The sequence below is a fragment of the Lycium ferocissimum genome, chromosome 5, assembly GCF_029784015.1.
Source record: "Lycium ferocissimum isolate CSIRO_LF1 chromosome 5, AGI_CSIRO_Lferr_CH_V1, whole genome shotgun sequence".
NCBI lineage: Eukaryota > Viridiplantae > Streptophyta > Magnoliopsida > Solanales > Solanaceae > Lycium > Lycium ferocissimum.
The window spans coordinates 19,977,075-19,994,991 of NC_081346.1; the positions used below are offsets into that span (position 1 = coordinate 19,977,075).

Sequence of the window (17,917 nt, forward strand, 5' to 3'; positions counted from 1 at the left end):
CTGTGCTAATGGAGATGAAGTGAAAAAGGAAAAAACTTTTTAAAAAACTTCATCTCATGGGAGATGAAGTGAAGAAACAAACAGGGGAAGGCACGAAGAAGAAGACACAATGAAAAGGGAAAAAGTTTTTTAAAACGTGGGGCCCACAAATAAATAAGTAAGAGAAAAAAGCAAATAACGTGTTGTCGACGTGTCGCGCGCGTGTGAACACCTCGCGCATACGAGGACCGGTTAAATGTGTGAAGGGGTAAATAATATCACTTTTTTATATTTCTGTGTGTAATAGGTCGTCCGTATAGTTTAGGTGTGATATCGACTTTTCGTGTATAGTTCAGGGGGGTTTTGATGTATTTTGCCATGCTAATTTTGTGTGGAGCTTTATCCTCATCAAATAGCTTGAAAAAGTATCACAATACTTGATTGCGAAAGGAGTCGGCATTCACTCAACCCTATATGAAGCGATGTATGTTTGAATTTCACACTATCTTCATCAGTAGGGCGCCACTGCTTTGGAGGGATTTTTTTTTTTTTTTTTTTAGTAAAGTTATCTATCCGTCAACCTCAAAATCTCTTTCCTAGTGAGCCTACACCATAAACCTCCTTGATTTCCATTTTCACCATCAGCAAAGCCTCAAAAATTTCAGAACTTATAGAACAAGTCATTCAGAAACCTAAGAAAAAACATCCAGTCTATTACTTAATGGACTATTTCCATCTTTCTCTTCAAGAAAGAACAAGATAACTTGGTATCACCGAACCTTGATTTTAGAATTCATCAGATTAAGTAGATCATATTGGCAAACACAAATCTTTTACCATCCAAAAGTCCATTTTCCAGAAGACTTGGCATGTACAGATGATATATTTTACATGTATTGTTGTACTTTGTTTGGTTACATTTATACGATTTACTTATCTTCATGGAGCTAAACTACATACTTGGTATCATCTAACCTTGATTTTACACTACAATCTAGAAGAAGAAAAAAAAAAGAATTTTAACTGAATTCGACGGATTTATGACAAACTCTCGGCCATCACAAAGCCGCTCCTCATACAAAAAATAGTGACGAAATAATGACTCCGTCACAAATGTTTGTGATAAGTTTTGTGACCAAATGTCTGTCTCAATTAGAGATGAATTTTGCTAATTGATCACAAAATATTTGATATAATAAAGGTTCAATCCCTTACAAATAGTGATGGACTAAAAATAAATAATTCCGTCACAAATAATTTTTTATAATTAAATAATATTTTCTAATAATTTTTATAATATGTAAATAATTTTTTAAATAATAAGCACTTATTTATTAATTATTTATTATTAAATGGAAATTAAATCATGAATAATTTAATTAATAAAAACATACCTCTAAAGGTTGCTCTCTCACTCTTTATACTAACCACTTACACGACATATTTATTTTTTTCCGATGTGACTATTTGTTTTGCCAATAATTGTGATGAAATGATACGTCACAATTTCGTCATTAATTGGTGTAACTAGATATTCGTCCAAATTGTGTTTTTTTTTTCTTTTCTAATTTGTCACTAATTTGGATATTCGTCACTAATTTGTTTTGCCAGTCACACCAATTAGTCAAAATTCGTCCGTCACATATTGTGTTTTTGCTTGTGGTGAGTCACAAGTCTGTCACAATTTGTGATGAAATTGTAATAGGTCTTTATTTTTGTCATAAATTTGTGATAGAATTGTGACAAACCATCATTTCTGTTACTAGTTTGTACCTGAATTATGACAAATCATCATGACCATTACAAATTTTATTCACACTGATGAATTATATCATAAAATCGTCAAAAATCCGTCATTAAATTATGATTAACTTGTCCGTCATAAATATTCTGTCACAATCTTGAATTTTTCTTGTAGTTGGAATTGTATAACATTAAGGGTAAGCATTGGTGGATAAGAGTTACTCGATATGTGTGCTAGTGGGATAGCAAACACTTGATGAAATAGTTGAGGTGCACACACAGTCGTCGTGCATAACCATTATCCGAAAATTAGTAGCGGTGAAAGAAACTATTAATGTAGTTAAAATTTCTACTATATAGAAGAGTGAGTTTTACTCGCTCTTCGTCGTCCGTCGTGGGCCCCTCCCCATAAATAAAAAATTTTACCCCCCCACCCCATAAATTAAAAAAAAAATTTCCCCCCCCCCCCCCAAATATTAAATAGGCCCACAAAAATAAAAATAAAAATTTCGGGTCCCCCCTAAAAAGTGAAACCCATCACATCCAAACTCACTTTAAAAAAAATTAGACTCCCATATTAACAAAATCAAGCAATATTAAAAAAAAAAAATGAATCCCGTATTAAAAAAATAAACAATGTTAAAAAAAAAAAATTGTGGGCCTCATATTAAACACCATGCGTATCGAGCAAACACTAATATAATAAAGTTTTAAATACGGAAAGACAACCTACAATGTTATATTAATCGTACAAAGGCTTTAACATAGTATTCCATATTGACAAAATCAAGCAATATATATATATATATATAAAAAAAGAGTTAATCTCATAAAAAAAAAATAAACAATGTCAAAAAAAAAAAGTTCGTACTTTGTATTCTTAGCAAATACTAATATAATAAAGTTTTAGATATGAGCACAATAAAATGAGTTAAACGAAAAATATTTACTAAAAAAAAAAAATGAATCCCGTATTAAAAAAAATAAACAATGTTAAAAAAAAATTGTGGGCCTCATATTAAACACCATGCGTATCGTTATTAGAAACACTAATATAATAAAAGTTTTTAAATACGGAGCACAAACTACAATGTTATATTAATCATGCTTTGAACATAGTATCCCATATTGACAAAATCAAGCAATATATATATATAAAAAGAGTTAATCTCATATTAAAAAAATAAACAATGTCAAAAAAAAAGTTCAGACTTTGTATTCTTAGCAAACACTAATATAATAAAGTTTTAGATACGGAGCACAATAAAATGAGTTAAACGAAAAATATTTACTAAAAATTTAAAAATAGAAGTTTCTTCATGGCCCCATATTAAACACCAACCAAAACATTAAAAAAAAAAAAAAAAAAAAAAAAAAGTGGAACCCACCACATCCAAACTTCTTCGGAAAAAAATGTGGGCCCCTATATATATTAAACAACAACTAATATTAAAAAAAAAAAATGAATCCCATATTGAAAAAACAAACAATGTTAAAAAAAAGTGCTTAGAAAATCAAACAATTAAATCAATAATGATGGATTCATCACACATACGCATATCAACCCATTAGTGGGAGACATGAAATTATTGTACAAAGAACATACTTAAAATACTTATATATTAAAATAAGATAGAATTTAATTACTTTTTCATTTTTCCTTACTCTAATAAATGTGAAAAGAGATTAATGTCATAAAAGAAAAAATAATATTAAATAGAGATCAAATAATTAATAAGGTAAATTAGTGAAATTCTAATTCTAATTTTAATTGACGTTTCCTTAAAAAACATGTAAAAAACAACATGACAAGTAAAATGAGTTAAACAAAAAATATTTACTAAAAAATAAAAAATAGAAATTCTTCATTTAAATAGAAAATCAAATTTCTACTTCGTTTCATCTTAAACATATAAAATTAATATAATAATTTGAATTAGAATTATCCAAATCAAATTTTGATAAAAAAAATTATATGTATTACTTTACTATTACTACCGTATAGAAGAGCACTTTATAGAGGCAACATCGCCATCCGTCGGTCATCGGTCCTATTTTTTTACTTAAGAGTAAAAATCCTTTATATTACCAACTCTTCTAAAAAGTAGATAGAAATGCTTTATTATATTTATTATGTTTACTAAAATAAATATACTTAAAATATATATATTTAAAAAATAACATACAATTTAATTACTTTTTTATTTTTATTCTTACTCTAATAAATGTGAAAAGAGATTAATATCAAATGAAGATCAAATAATGAATAAGATAAATTAGTCAAATTATAATTCTAATTCGCGTTTTCCTTAAAAAACCATGCAAAAGACAACGACAAGAAATGAGTTAAACCGAGAATATTTACAAAAAATTAAAAAATAGCATTTCTTCGTTTAAATAAAAAATTAATTTCTACTTTGTTTCGTTTCAAACATGTAAAATTAATTTAATAATTTGAATTAGAATTATCCAAATCAAAATTTGATAAAAATAATAAGTATTTTACACTTTTAAATTAATCGAATTAAAATTGAAAGTATCAACCGACGCTTAAATATTAACATTATTTTTATTTCAAAGAGTAAGAAAATAGTTTTCTTTTTAAACAAATCTTCTCTTTTAAAAAGTATTAATAAATTTTCGTAGCAAACACGAATAAAATAAAAGTTCAGATAAAGACAAACTACAATATTATATTAATCGTATTTCAACATGATGTATGTGTATATATATATATATATATATATATATATATATATATATATATATATACAACCACAACTACATAAATACACTATAATCCGAAATGTTGGGCCCGTGCGCAGCACGGGCATAGGCCATCTAGTGATAGAGAAAGTATCAAATGAAAGTATAAATTTCTGATTGTTAATGAATTTGAATTCCTTAATCCTTATCTTCCAAGTATATAATATGTTATAAATCAAATGGTTTAAAAGATTTTGAAACGTTTCCAGATAGAAATAGTGTCTTATAAATTGCTTTTACAAACTGATGAAGTAGTAGTATTAATTTTGTCATACACTTCCAACAACAAAAACTACACCTTACACTTATACAGATTATATTTTACAATCATTGCAAATACTCAAAGTTCGCATTTAACCATTCCAAGTCAAAATAGGATACTGAAATAAAACCAACAAGCTGTTAGCACACAGCAACAGCATTATTGAGTACTTTATTTACCACAAAAAAAAAAAAAAAAATCAACTAAAATTATATCTCCAGGCATGTACTCCTAATGGTGAAGCCCGATCATCGCCACTTGATTCTGGACTGTACGTTCCCATCCATTTATTAGCCTGTCCACTGCGATGATTCGCGGTAGTTTTTGGGCTTGGGCTTCTCGAAGCTTGATAGATTGCTGTTGTACTTGTCCCTGAAGTTGATTCAAGGCCCAATCCATAGTGTGGCCCCTTCCTGGTTGGTGCATTCCATTGGGCCGCTGGTGGGCTACGATGCTTAACAAGGCCTTGACTCCTCACCTTGGCTTTTGCAGACTTAGTTGGGGCCATGTAGCTTGGGACAGCATCAAGGTGTGTTTGACTCTGCTTCCGGGCCGAGTATGGGCTTGTTTCAGCTTGGTCGAAAGTGTGACGGGCCGAGTTGATGTTCTCCGAGTCCAATGGGCCGGTGACTAGATCCATTTCTACTGTCTTCTCGGACATGTCACTTGTTGTGGAAGGTGTCACATAGGAGCTGTCCCTTGGCACTATGTGTCTTGAGTATTGGTATGGTTGTGAAGCCATCCAACGCTCCAGCCAACTCCAACCCCATTGTGACTTATCGCGCTCATTGCCAAAAAGTTCGGCGTCCTCACCATGTGGATCAATGTGCAATAGTTGTTGTTGCTTTTGCTGTCAGCACCAGTGATAATAATACGACAACATTAAAACTTATCAATGGAAAAACTTTATAACTCATTTAGACATTTAGTAAGTTAGGTAGATAATGATGTGTGTAATGAAGGCAGTTTTTAATGGGCAAGTTACTCATTTGGCTGGTTGGGAAAAAATAATTACGTTTGCTAGCCAAATATAGAAAAAATATATACTACTATGTATAAAATATGCATATTATATATTAATATACAAAACTATACATTTGTTGGCTAAAAGGAATAGCTAACCTGATAGGCAAAAGCATAAGCAAGAGCTCTTTCCCTTTTCATTTCAGCATCAAATTTTCTCCTACTACTTTCTTGGATCTTGTCCATGCTTTGATTCCTGTTATCCCAACCTTCTGTCTCTAACTTATTGATGGGGCTAGTGTGTTTGTGTTGTCGTTCTTCATCAGCGTGCCTTCGTGCTTCTTCTAGCTTGCTCTCGAGCCTCTCCTGAACTAGTTGTAGTCTTCTTGCTCGTACTCTGGCCTGAACACGTACTAATGCTTGCATGCATCTCATGGTCATCTGTGCTTGTTTCCGCACATTATGTCCCCTCACTAGTGCTTGCAGCCTTACCAATCCTTTCAGAGCACGCAAAGCTCGTCTTGCCTACAAAATTATTAACACATAAGCCAATTAAACATTATCAAGATCTAATTGAATAACACTAGTAACAAATTAAGAAAAATATAACATGTTATTAGTGTCACATAATATGTTACCAGATATCCCCTGTAATATGATTGGATTAGTGTGGCAGCTCTTTCCTCTGTGGACTGTCGGCCATAGCCGCCAGCTAATCTGACAACTTTGGCAGCCGCTTGAGCCGCTGTAACAGCTGCCTCAGCGGCTGCAGCAGTAGCTACTGCAACAGCAATGGCATGGTTATGTTCCTCAGCCGCAGTAGACGATGAATCGACGTTGCTCCCTCCATTACTAATAAGATCCGGAGAACTCCCTGCTGGAAAATGTTCGAGTGACACAACTTCTGGAGCTTCCGGTTGTTGCCATTTGCTGGCTAATGTTTCCTTCTAAAAAAATATAATAGAACAATTAAACCACCTCATAACACCATAAATTATCGCTTAATTAACATTAAAGACACGCGATATGATTTTTTTGGTGAGATATTGTCATATAGAGTGGTGGTAGTGATTGATGATGGAGAACTAACGTAAACAGCACATGTTGTGATGAATATGGGTGGGAAAGAAATAGGTGGATTGAAAGCTAAATGTCATGAACTCGTTTGGTTGGTGCCTTTTCCATAGGGTCATGTTGTAGTGGGGACCAGTATTAGCCAAAATTGAGTAAATGACTATGTAGTTTACTTCTTGAAGAGAAAAAAGCCCATGAAGTGCAGCTTCTGATCCACGATATGGGATGGATTTGTTAGATTGACAATAAATATGCTTCGGTTTCAAACAAATTAGGATCGGCTATATATAGCTAATTCTCACTGACCATGTTAATCCATATAAATGGATGGATTTTGTCAGAACAATCATAACTATACGTCTATACCTCAATCCCAAGCAGATTGTTGTAGTCGACTATATGAATTTTCACTAACCATATTTCTCCATATAAAAAGATGGATTTTATCAGAGATCCCATAAAATGACGTACTGACAAAGTAAGAGAAAATAGTACTATAACTATGATATTGCTATCATTGGCCTTTGTCTTATTAGTAATAATGAGTACCAATTATGCTAAATTATCACATTAAGTATCCTATTTTAGGGAAATGAAGGGGAAAAGAGGAACAACAATTATCATATGGATCAACATATATAAGGCAAGAAAGCAAATATAATAGAGTAATGCTCATTAAGTAGCAAATCATTGGTAATTTAGATCATAATGTTGAAAATCAAGATGGGTCCCTGAAAGATTTATCTCTAAACATGCATAACACTAATTAAAGAATAGGTTGCTCTAAAATATACTTGCAAAATATTAGTACTACTATATCAACTTTCTGATTATCTTTTTTCTCTGTTGATCTTGAAGATCATAAGATGTCAGAAAAACTACAGAAAGAGTGAACTAACCTTCTTTTCTGGTGAATCTTTGGGAGATTGTTTGAAAACTTTCTTCACTGATGAAAACCAACCACTTCCTTTCTTGCCCATATTCAGCCAAAGGAATTGACCTTTCTGCCAAAAAAAAAAAAAAAAACATACATACATACATTCAGCAGATCATAACCATTAAGACAACAACAACAACAAAAAAAAATACAGAACTTTCCCAAGTCAAATTTCAAGGTCATCCAACAAAACCTGGGGAGAGAATTAAACTACTGTTCTTGAATCATGATGTGTTTGCTCTTCATGTGCATAAGAAAACTGAAGAAGGAAGAAAGAAAAAACAGTGAAGGAGATAGAAGGGGATATGGAGAAATAGTTTGGTAATAATAAAAGAGTAATAACTACAGACCCGATTATTTTGCCGTTAGTATTTATCATTCTCACGGGGTCAAGAGAGTACCTTTCCTAATGTTTAGTGCCTCTTTTATTTTATTTCTTTCATGACACTCTCCTCTTTTATTACTACACACTTCACATATCTACATACAGTTGGCCTCACTAACTGGCCTTCTTAATTACACATATCTTTTACACTATTCTTGCCCCCCTTCATAGGTCTTTAGCCATTCCTTGTTTCGCCCTAAATATACACTAGCACTCAATATTCACTTTAATCGTTTTTATTTTTATTTTTTATTTTTTATAATAGTGGTTGGTATCTATTGGGTATCGATTACCTCCTTACTGATGAAGCCAAAATATTTGTTAAGGATATTCAAGATGTAATATATATTTAAAATATATTGTTTGACCTATATACATAATACTATTATGTTTTATATAAAGTACAGTTTTTCGACGAAAGGTGTTTAACTGGCCACCTTTCAAACTATGTACTTTACATATGTAATAGAGAGATAGAGATGAATATATGTAATAGATAGAAAGGTGTTACACCAAAAGATTGAAGCGGACCTTTTTTTTTCTAGGGTACTTTACATACCAAAATGGGAGTCAGGTGAAGTGCCTGGAATAAGACAGCTCAATTATTTTATGGAAAACATACAAGTTGAGCGAGGAGTGCAATTGTCTAATTCGGACGTTCACGGGCGTGTGATAGTGACACAAATGATGGACTTTGTTGTTTTGTTCATTAGTACTCCTATTATTTGTTAATTGGGTCTAACCATAGATTTAGTATATGTAATGAAATAGAACAATATTGTGCAATTTTGTAGTCTGTCTGAACAAGTTTTTGAGAAGCCAAATTAAAATGTTTATTTCAGAGAATTGAGGTGCTTGACCTAACTTTTAAAACAAAATAAGTGTTTTTGAGTAGTGACAGAAGTTTATTTTTCAAAAGCTAAAAAGGTAAATTTTCCTCCTAACCACTTTTGGCAACTTGACGACCATGCATGTTGGCAAAAGTGATTTTGAAATTGATTCGTCAAACACAGATTGATACTATATCTGAAAGTATTTTTCTAAAACACACTAATGATTAAAAAAAAACATGGCAAAAGTGATTTTGAAATTGATTCGTCACAGATTGATAATATATCTGAAAGTATTTTTCTAAAACACACTTATGATTAAAAAAAAAACACTTTACAAAATAAGCAAATTTTAAAAGTTTGACCACGCATATTATTAGACAAAGTTGAAAAAAGGTTTCAACATGAGTGAGGTACACTATATTTAGGGACCTTAATTAACATTCATTGAATTGCAGGGAACTATTGGAGCTGAAATGAACTAAAATAAAAGGTGTGGTTAATATAATTAATTAGGTAAGATGAGATGAGAGTTTTTTTGCTTGCATTTAAAGTGACATTAAAGCAAGAGTGAGTTGGTTTGATAGTTGAATTAGGAGAGGAAGAGAGAAGCTTTTATGGTGCACCGTCCTTAATGTTCGAATGATGGTTTGTTCAAATTATGTATTGTGATAACCACCTCCCACCTTAATTATTCGTCTGTCTCTTAAAATCATTTATTAGGAAAAAGAAAGCCGTTTTTTTTTTTTTTTTTTTTTTACTAAGAGACATCTGATACGAATTAGAACGATTCAAAGAAAATTAATAACATGATCAAGGATGACACAAACTGAGACATCAAAATTTTACCGGATTTGAAATAAGATTCTACCAGATGAGTCCAATCCGTCTTCATGCTGTGGTTTTTAAGGCCACTCTACCCTAAACCCTAGATCATGCATATATAAAGGGACACACCTAAGAAAGGCATCTCGAAAATCCCATAAATCTCTTGAATATTCACAAAGAGATCAAGGCATCAAATATTGACCTGCCGACGTTCTTGGAGATCAAATACATCACAACAAGGTCTTCATGTGTTCGAGAAATACGCTACTAATGGTCCTGGAATTACGGAGAAATATTAGGAGAGAAAAATCAACAGATTTGTGCGCGTACTATTCATCAATAAAATATCTTTGTTTCAACATATTTTGTTTGTGATTTTCAGTTATTTTTCACATATCAAAAATTTGTTGCAAACAATTTGCACACCCAGTGGGACCAAATCTGTCCTTCATCTCTTCTCTCACAAATCGAATCTGAAAAATCTGGAATCGCAAAATCAAAGATGGAAACTCTATTTTTATGGGTAATTCAAGTCTCGTCTTTGAGTTTCGACAAGTCTACACTTCGTCAAACCTCGAAGTAGGGGGCATTTGTAGACATTGAAAATCTACCGGATTTGAAATAGGATTCTACAAAATGAGTCCAATCTGTCTTCAAACTCTAGGATTTCTTGGAGGCTACTCTATCCTAAACCCTAGCTCATGCCTATATAAAGGGACTCATATTCTCTTGAAAAGGCATGCATCTCGAAAATCCAATAAATCCCTAGGATATTCACAAAGAGATCAAGGCATCAAACATTGCCTTCATCAAACTACCCGACACTCATGGAGATCAAATACATCCCAAGGAGGTTATCCTACGTTCGAGAAAATATGCTACTAACTACCCTCGAATTACGGAGAAAATCTAGGAGGAAAGAATCAAGGGAATAAAAGATTTGTACCCGCAATGTTCATCAATAAAATATATGTTTCTTCATATTTTATTTGTGGCTGCAATTTATTTTCCACATATCATAATTTGTTGCAAACAAATTGGCACACCTAGTGGGACCAAATCTGCCCTTTATCGCTTCTCTCACAAATCAAATTTGCAAAATCTGGAATCGTAAAATCAAGGATGGAAGCTCCATTTTTATGGGTACCTCAAGTCTTATCTTTGAGTTTCGAGACGACAAGTCTACACTCCGACAAACCTCGAAGTAGGGCACTTGTAGACATCGAAATTTCACCGAATTTGAAATAGGATTCTACTAGTTGAGTTCAATCCTTCTTCAAACTCTAGAGGTTCTTAGAGGCTACTCTAACCTAAACCCTAGCTCATCCCTATATAAAGGAACGCGTATTCTCTAAGAAAGGCATCTCGAAAAATAATTCCATAAATCCCTTGGATAGTCACAAACGATCAAGCCATCAAGTATTGCTTTAATCAAACTGTCGACGGTCTTGGAGATCAAATACATCACAAGGAGGTTTTCCTACGTTCGAGAAATACACTACTAACGGCCCTTGAATTACGTAGAAATATTAGGAGAGAATCCAGGGAATAAACAAATTTGTACTCACACTATTCATCAATATATTATCTATGTTTCAACATATTTTGTTTGTGATTTTGCTGTTATTTTCGACATATCAAAAATTTGTTGCAAACAAACAAATCGAGAAATGGTCCAGAAATTTTTTTGCTCTCAACTTTGATGTTCATACAAACCCTAGATCTGTCGTAGCATTACAATATGGTGGTTAACACTGCCGGCCAGCCCTTCATGGCTGTTGTACCGGCAGGATTTCAACTCCCAAATGAGCAATTCCCATGTTTACCATCCCATGCAGTAGTTACACAGAACAATCCCCATAATAACCATACAAACCAAAACCAAAGCCACACTACGAACCCTAATCCTGTGTTAAATGCAGTTACGTATGCATCCTCGTTACAACCTGATGTTTTGAATGCAACCATGCAACAGAAACAAGTAGATCCAACCCCTGAAAATAAGATTCAATATGTTCAAGGAGTTCCAATGATAAGGTGGACAGAGGCGTGTTTGAATAGAATGAATGAAATTGAGAATTTACAATATGCTGTGATTGGTAAGTTCTCATATGGTTGGCCGGAATTGGAGGAACTACGAACGATTATACCACTTCAATGTGGCATTATAAGGTAAATGTCAAGTTGGATTTTTTAGATCTTGTCATGTGTTGATTAGACTTAATCTTCTGGAGGATTTTATCAATATGACATCTAAAGGGCCATACTATATCAGATCTAGATATGGTTTGTCATACCAAATGAGACCATTGATATATGATTCGAAGTTTAAATTTTAGGAAGAGACATCTATGGCAATGACTTGGATATCATTCCTAAATCTATTACCTACATACTTTGTGAAGGAATCTCTTTTTGCCTTGGCCTTAGCAGTAGGTAAACCTTTACATTTAGATTTGGCTACGATTAATAAAACTCGACCAAGTTGTACAAGGGTTAAAGTGTTAGTTGATTTATTATCAAACAAGCCAAAATCAGTGAATATGGGGATAGAAGATGAAACTACTGGGGCAGTAAGGACTGTTCAGGTTAAGATCCATTATGATTTCTTGCCTAAATATTGTGTAGATTATAAATTACAGGGTCATAATGTTGATGAATGTAGAAGTTTGCATCCTAAGTTAATTCCTGTAAAGGAATCTGATATGGAAGTGAATAGCAACAAAGGATGGGTAGAAAATAGAAATGTTGCTGATCTGAGGGTGGAAGGAAATGCTAAAATCCTTTCTAGTGGAAAGGTGGTGGCAAATCCTGGTAATTGGAATGTAAAGAGAGGCAAAGGTACTAAAGGAAATATAGTCTCAGCAGGAGATCAATTAAATGATAGTGCAGAAGTTCAGGTGCATAACAAATTTGATGCTCTTTCAAAGCACAATGAGAATCATGCAGATCAAGAGGAAGAGAAAGAAGAAGATGATACAGTAATGCAGATAGTCCACACCAGTCACAAGAATGATATTACAAAGTAGAACCAAGAGAGTAACAACAATTTATCAAAGAAAGGAAGAGAAATCCAGGAGATAGAGAAGGAATCAGAGAGTAAAACTACAACTACAGATACTTTGATCAAGAGAAAGAATCAAAGTAAGCAAGAGGAAACCAGGTTGGTGGACAAAGAAGTAAGAAGAGAAAGTACAAAAGGTTGGGTGGATAATTCTTTTGGCAAGGTGCTTCAATGTCAAGAGATAGGTGGTGTTACAAATGTCGTAACTGATGAGGACAAACAAATGTCACCTACAAAATGGGGTGATGGAGTGGAAAAAGTAGAAGTGGAGAGTGATTCTTGTTCCATTCAGGCTTTCAACATCTATCACAAATCACTAGATGATGGGAAATCTATAATTACAACAGAAGAGCAGGAAGAAGAGAACAAAACACAAAGACAGGATGGAAAGAGTGTAGTTCAAAATGGAAATAAAGATGCTGAATGTCCAGATATTCAGTCTACAGAGATGGAAAATGTTTCAAACTCTTGCAAGGAGAAAGAAGTGGATGTTCATACAGAGAAGGGTGAAGGGAAAATATCACCTTTGGAAGAAGTTACAAATTCTCCTGATAAGGCTCTACTTGATATAGTTGTTCACAAAGTGACTTTATCAGAACTGCAAGAAGCTTTAGAAAAGAATAAGAGTATGGAAACTGAAGGAGAAACTGGAGAAAGTAACATGAAACAAGTGATCAGAGAGGCAAATATTTCTCTAAAAGCTGTGGTCAAAGGAGGAAAGAAGGGCAAAGTTGCAGAACCAGTTCAAGTTAAGAGGACAATTCCAAAGAGAACAACAAATAAATCTAAATGACGATTACAACATTGATGTGGAATATAAGGTCAGTCAATACACAACAGGCCTTTGAAAGACTGATATTTTTAAAGAGGCAGTATAAATGTTTCATAGTTGCACTTATGGAACCTTTTCAAAACTGTAGACGCTTACAAAGGTACAAAAGGAGATTGTGTATGGAAACTGCATTGGCAAATGTGAATGGAAAGATTTGGATATTCTTAAAGGCAGCAATACAATGGGAAGTATTCATGGATACAGGTCAACAAATCACTTTTAAACTGAATCATATGGGAAAGGAGATACTTATGACTTTTGTGTATGCAAAGTGTGATGCCTTGGAAAGATTAGAACTTTGGGATAATATTTATTTCCTTGCTAGTGATATGAATTTATATTGGGTTGTTGAGGTGATTTCAATGTAATTATGAATGAAGAAGAGAAATTAGGAGGACTTCCAATTTCACTTGAGGAGTAAGAAGACTTTGCTTTTTGTCTTAACCCTTGTGAATTGTTTGATGTGGAGTTTAACGGCAGTCTTTATACATGGTGGAATGGGAGAGCTGGAGAAGACTGTATTTTTAAGAGATTAGATAGAATAGTTGTGAATATGCCTTTTCAGACATGCTTTCCACAAATAGAGGTGGAGCATCTTAGCAAAACTAGATCTGATCATGCTCTATTGATTATGTCCTGTTGTGAGGAAGCTATTCCTTGTATCAAACCTTTTAAGTTTCTTAATTTTTGGGTGCATCATGCTAGTTTCGTGATGTGGTGAGACAACATTGGAAAGCTGATTTTTCTAGTAATCCATTCTTCATGTTTAAGCAGAAAATGAAAAATATTAAGATAACTTTATCAAAGTGGAGTAAGGAAACTTATGGGGATATTTTCAAACAATTGGCTATTAGAGATTGATGGGTATAAATTATTCATGTAATTTCAATATAAAAATATAATATTTTAAAAATAAAACATGAATAATTTATATCCTATTCTCGCACTTTTCTAACAAATCTTGCAGGAAAAGAATACATGGAAAAAGAGAAGAAGGTTGAATTAAAAGCGAAGAAAGGAGGATGCATCCGTGACAACTTCACCAAAGACTACACAAAGTCAAGAGAAACAAAGTTATGACAAATTCTCGCCAAAATTTCATGATAAATTATCATGCCAAATTCTCAAGATTGCATGATAATTTGCCATACCAATTTCTCAAGATTGAATGATAATTTGCCATGCCAATTTCTCAAGATTGCATGATAATTTTCCATGCCAATTTCTCATCAAGGTAATATTATTATATTGAATTTATCTTGCAATTTCTGTCCAAGACTTCTGGGAATTTTTCTATAAATAGGCATATGTTTGTAGAAGAAAGAAAACCCATCTTTCATCCTATTTGCATCCAATAGTGAAGAAGACACAAGAACTAGTCTTGGTGTCTCTCTTGGATCTTTCTTGTAGTAAATATATTTTCTTAGTCTTTATTTCTATTTAGTTTTTCTACTCCATAATGGAGTAAGTTTTCTTGGTTGGGATACTAGATGAAGCTTGATGAAGCTATTATAATAAACATCTTTATTTTATTATCTTCTTATGTTGGGATTTTCTCTTTATCATCTTTATCCACCAAGGTATTTGATATTAATCATATCTAATATTGGATATAATTATATCTCTTTACAAAAATCTTTATCTTGTTATTTTATTTCTTATTCAGGAGAAGAGAACGATTTAAACAAGTTTATTGATTTAAATGATCTTTATCTTATTTCTTTTAGTCCTAATTCTCGTGAGGATTAACTCAAATAAGTTTATTGATTTAAATGATCTTTATCTTATTTCTTTCAGTCCTAATTCTCACGGAGGGATTGGCTCAAGTAAGTTTATTGATTTAAGGGGTCTTTGTCTTATTTCTTTCAATCCTAATTCTCACGGCGGGATTGATTCAAATAAAATTATTGATTTAGTAAAAGCTAATCGAAAGAGGCTTTTGTTCACTTGGTGCACTCATTAAGATAATTCTTATTTGAAGCCATTACTTTAATTGGTTAACTACACTAATCGAAAGAGGTGTTATTAATTAATTATTGTTTAATGTCACTAATTACTTGTCAATAAATTAATAGTATAAGCGAGAGTGGTGCTATTAACATATTGTCGTTATGTGGAGTGATTGTATTAGAAATAAGCAATCATCTTTAAAGTAAAAATAAATAATAAACTTTTGATTTTATTATAATAATTTTATCTTGCCGATTCAAAATATCCCTACCTCTATCTTTTATTAGAAAAATTCAAAAATATTTCTTATTTTGTTATCATAATTTTCAAGACTTTTGAACCACTCTCTTTTCATCAATTTGATCTCCTCAAATAGTAAAAAAAATAATACAAATTTGTAGCCTAGGTGATTCCAATCTCTGTGGGACGATATCTTAAACTTTACTATAATTTGACAAAGTATGAGCAGAAAATACCTATGCACATTGGTCTCGTCAGAGATGAAGTGGTGAAGATCAAAGAAGCATTATTTGAAGAAGAGCCCACTATTGTCAATAGAATATTGCTTCAAAAAGCATAGGCTGAACTTAAGAAGTATTTGCACTTAGAAGAGCAGTATTGTAGGCAAAAAGCAAGTATTTCTTGGTATTCTAAAGGAGATAATAATACAGGTTTCTTTCATAACTATGTCAATGGGAAAAGACAGAAATTATTTCTCAAAAGAATTCAAGATGGAGAAGGAAATTGGTTGGAAACTAGGTAACAATTGCAGGATGAAGCTGTGAACTTCTTCCACAAGCAGTTCACAAAAAATGGTGATTCTAACTTTGAGTTGCTTAAACATATACCTTGCATGGTGGATATACAACAGAATAGAGATCTTTGCAAGTATCTTACAAAAGAGGAAGTTCAGAAGGTTGTTGTTGCATTGAATGGAGATAGTTCTGGAGGTCCAGGTGGTTTTACAAGTGTTTTTTTTTTATCAGAAATGTTGGGGAATAGTAGGAGATGATGTGTATGCATTAGTCCTAGCCTTTTTTTGATGGTGCATTCTTACCTAAGTCAGTTACTCATACTAAATTAGTATTGTTACCAAAGAAGTTAGATATCAGAACTTTTTCTGACATGAGGCCAATAAGCTTATCTAATTTCATCAATAAAATGATATCAAGGGAGATACATGGTAGAATTGAAGGGTTGTTTCCTTCGCTGATATCTTCCAATCAGTCTGGATTTGTGAAAAAGAGAAGTATTTTTTAGAACGTTTTGCTAACTCAATAAATAGTAAGGGATATCAGACTGAGAGAAAAACCAGCAATGTGATCTTAAAGCTGGATATGGCAAAGACATATAATAGGGTAGATTGGAAATTCCTCATGCATGTGCTCAGAGCAATGGGATTTGCTGAACATTTTATTGGATTGATATGGAGGTTGATTTCAAATAACTGGTGCTCAGTTCTTGTTAATGGTTAGGCGATAGAGTTGTGAAACAAGGGGATCCCTTGTCCCCGACTTTGTTTTTTTTGTCTGCAGGAGTGCTGTCAAGAGGATTAAATGCATCATGGGATGATAAACAGTTTATTGGCTATGGCATGCCTAAATGATCTGCTAATTTGAATCATCTTGCATATGCAGATGATATAATCATATTTGCTTCTGTAGAAAATAACTCTTTGAAGATGATTATGAGGGTACTAAAAAGTTATGAAGCAGCATCAGGTCAATTGATTAATACAGAAAAGAGTTATTTCTATATGTACAATAAGGTGTCCAACAACTTGATGCAAGTAGTAAGTGATATTACAGGCTTTCAAAAGGGACAATTTCCTTTCATTACTTGGGGTATCCAGTATTTCATGCAAGGTAGAAGAAGTTGTAATATGCTAAGATGGCCAAAAAATTTAAGGCTAAACTGCATGCTTGGAAAGGAAAGCCATTGTCTTTTAGAGGAAAAGCAACACTAACCATGAGTGTTCTTCAAAGTTTACTAGTTTATTTGTTATCAGTCATATCCCCTCCAAAGTATATTCTGGCAGAATTACATAGAAATTTTGCAAGATTTTTTCGAAGTAACAAGGAAGAAGGTAGGAGTAGACACTGGACTTCTTGGCAACATTGTTGTTTGCCTATTCAGGAGGGAGGATTGGGATTTAGATCCCTATTTGATGTTTCTACTGCCCTGCATGCTAAGCTATGGTGGAAATTTAGAACATCAAATTCATTATGGGAAAACTACATGTGGAATAAGTATTGTAAGAAAGAGATTCCAAGTTTGGTTCAATGGAAAGCTAGTTCACAAATT

The 17,917-nt window shown here is 33.0% G+C and overlaps 1 protein-coding gene across 4 annotated transcripts; it reads right to left on the reverse strand.

Moving 5' to 3' along the window:
- Positions 1-4,690: 4,690 nt before the first annotated feature.
- Positions 4,691-8,165, reverse strand: LOC132056413 (protein IQ-DOMAIN 21). Of its 4 annotated transcripts, XM_059448600.1 has the most exons (6): positions 8,075-8,165; positions 7,918-7,983; positions 7,687-7,791; positions 6,352-6,660; positions 5,873-6,238; positions 4,691-5,600 (listed from the first exon to the last, which is right to left on the reverse strand). In XM_059448600.1, exons 3-6 carry the CDS (start codon positions 7,765-7,767, stop codon positions 4,950-4,952), a joined length of 1,407 nt encoding a protein of 468 aa, XP_059304583.1. In that variant the 5' UTR covers positions 7,768-7,791; positions 7,918-7,983; positions 8,075-8,165; the 3' UTR covers positions 4,691-4,949. The 4 variants fall into 4 exon arrangements, with proteins under 4 accessions (XP_059304583.1, XP_059304585.1, XP_059304582.1 ...); XM_059448602.1 differs by lacking the exon at positions 7,918-7,983 and having other exon boundaries at positions 8,075-8,096; XM_059448599.1 differs by lacking the exon at positions 8,075-8,165 and having other exon boundaries at positions 7,918-8,068.
- Between the last annotated feature and the right edge of the window lie 9,752 nt (positions 8,166-17,917).

Excerpts from the sequence above, each read along its gene's own strand:
- LOC132056413 (XM_059448600.1), bottom strand. The coding sequence starts at position 7,767 with ATGGGCAAGAAAGGAAGTGGTTGGTTTTCATCAGTGAAGAAAGTTTTC. Across the intron at positions 6,661-7,686 it reads AAGATTCACCAGAAAAGAAG|AAGGAAACATTAGCCAGCAA; the intron begins GTTAGTTCACTC and ends ATATTTTTTTAG. Across the intron at positions 6,239-6,351 it reads CATATTACAGGGGATATCTG|GCAAGACGAGCTTTGCGTGC; the intron begins GTAACATATTAT and ends ATAATTTTGTAG.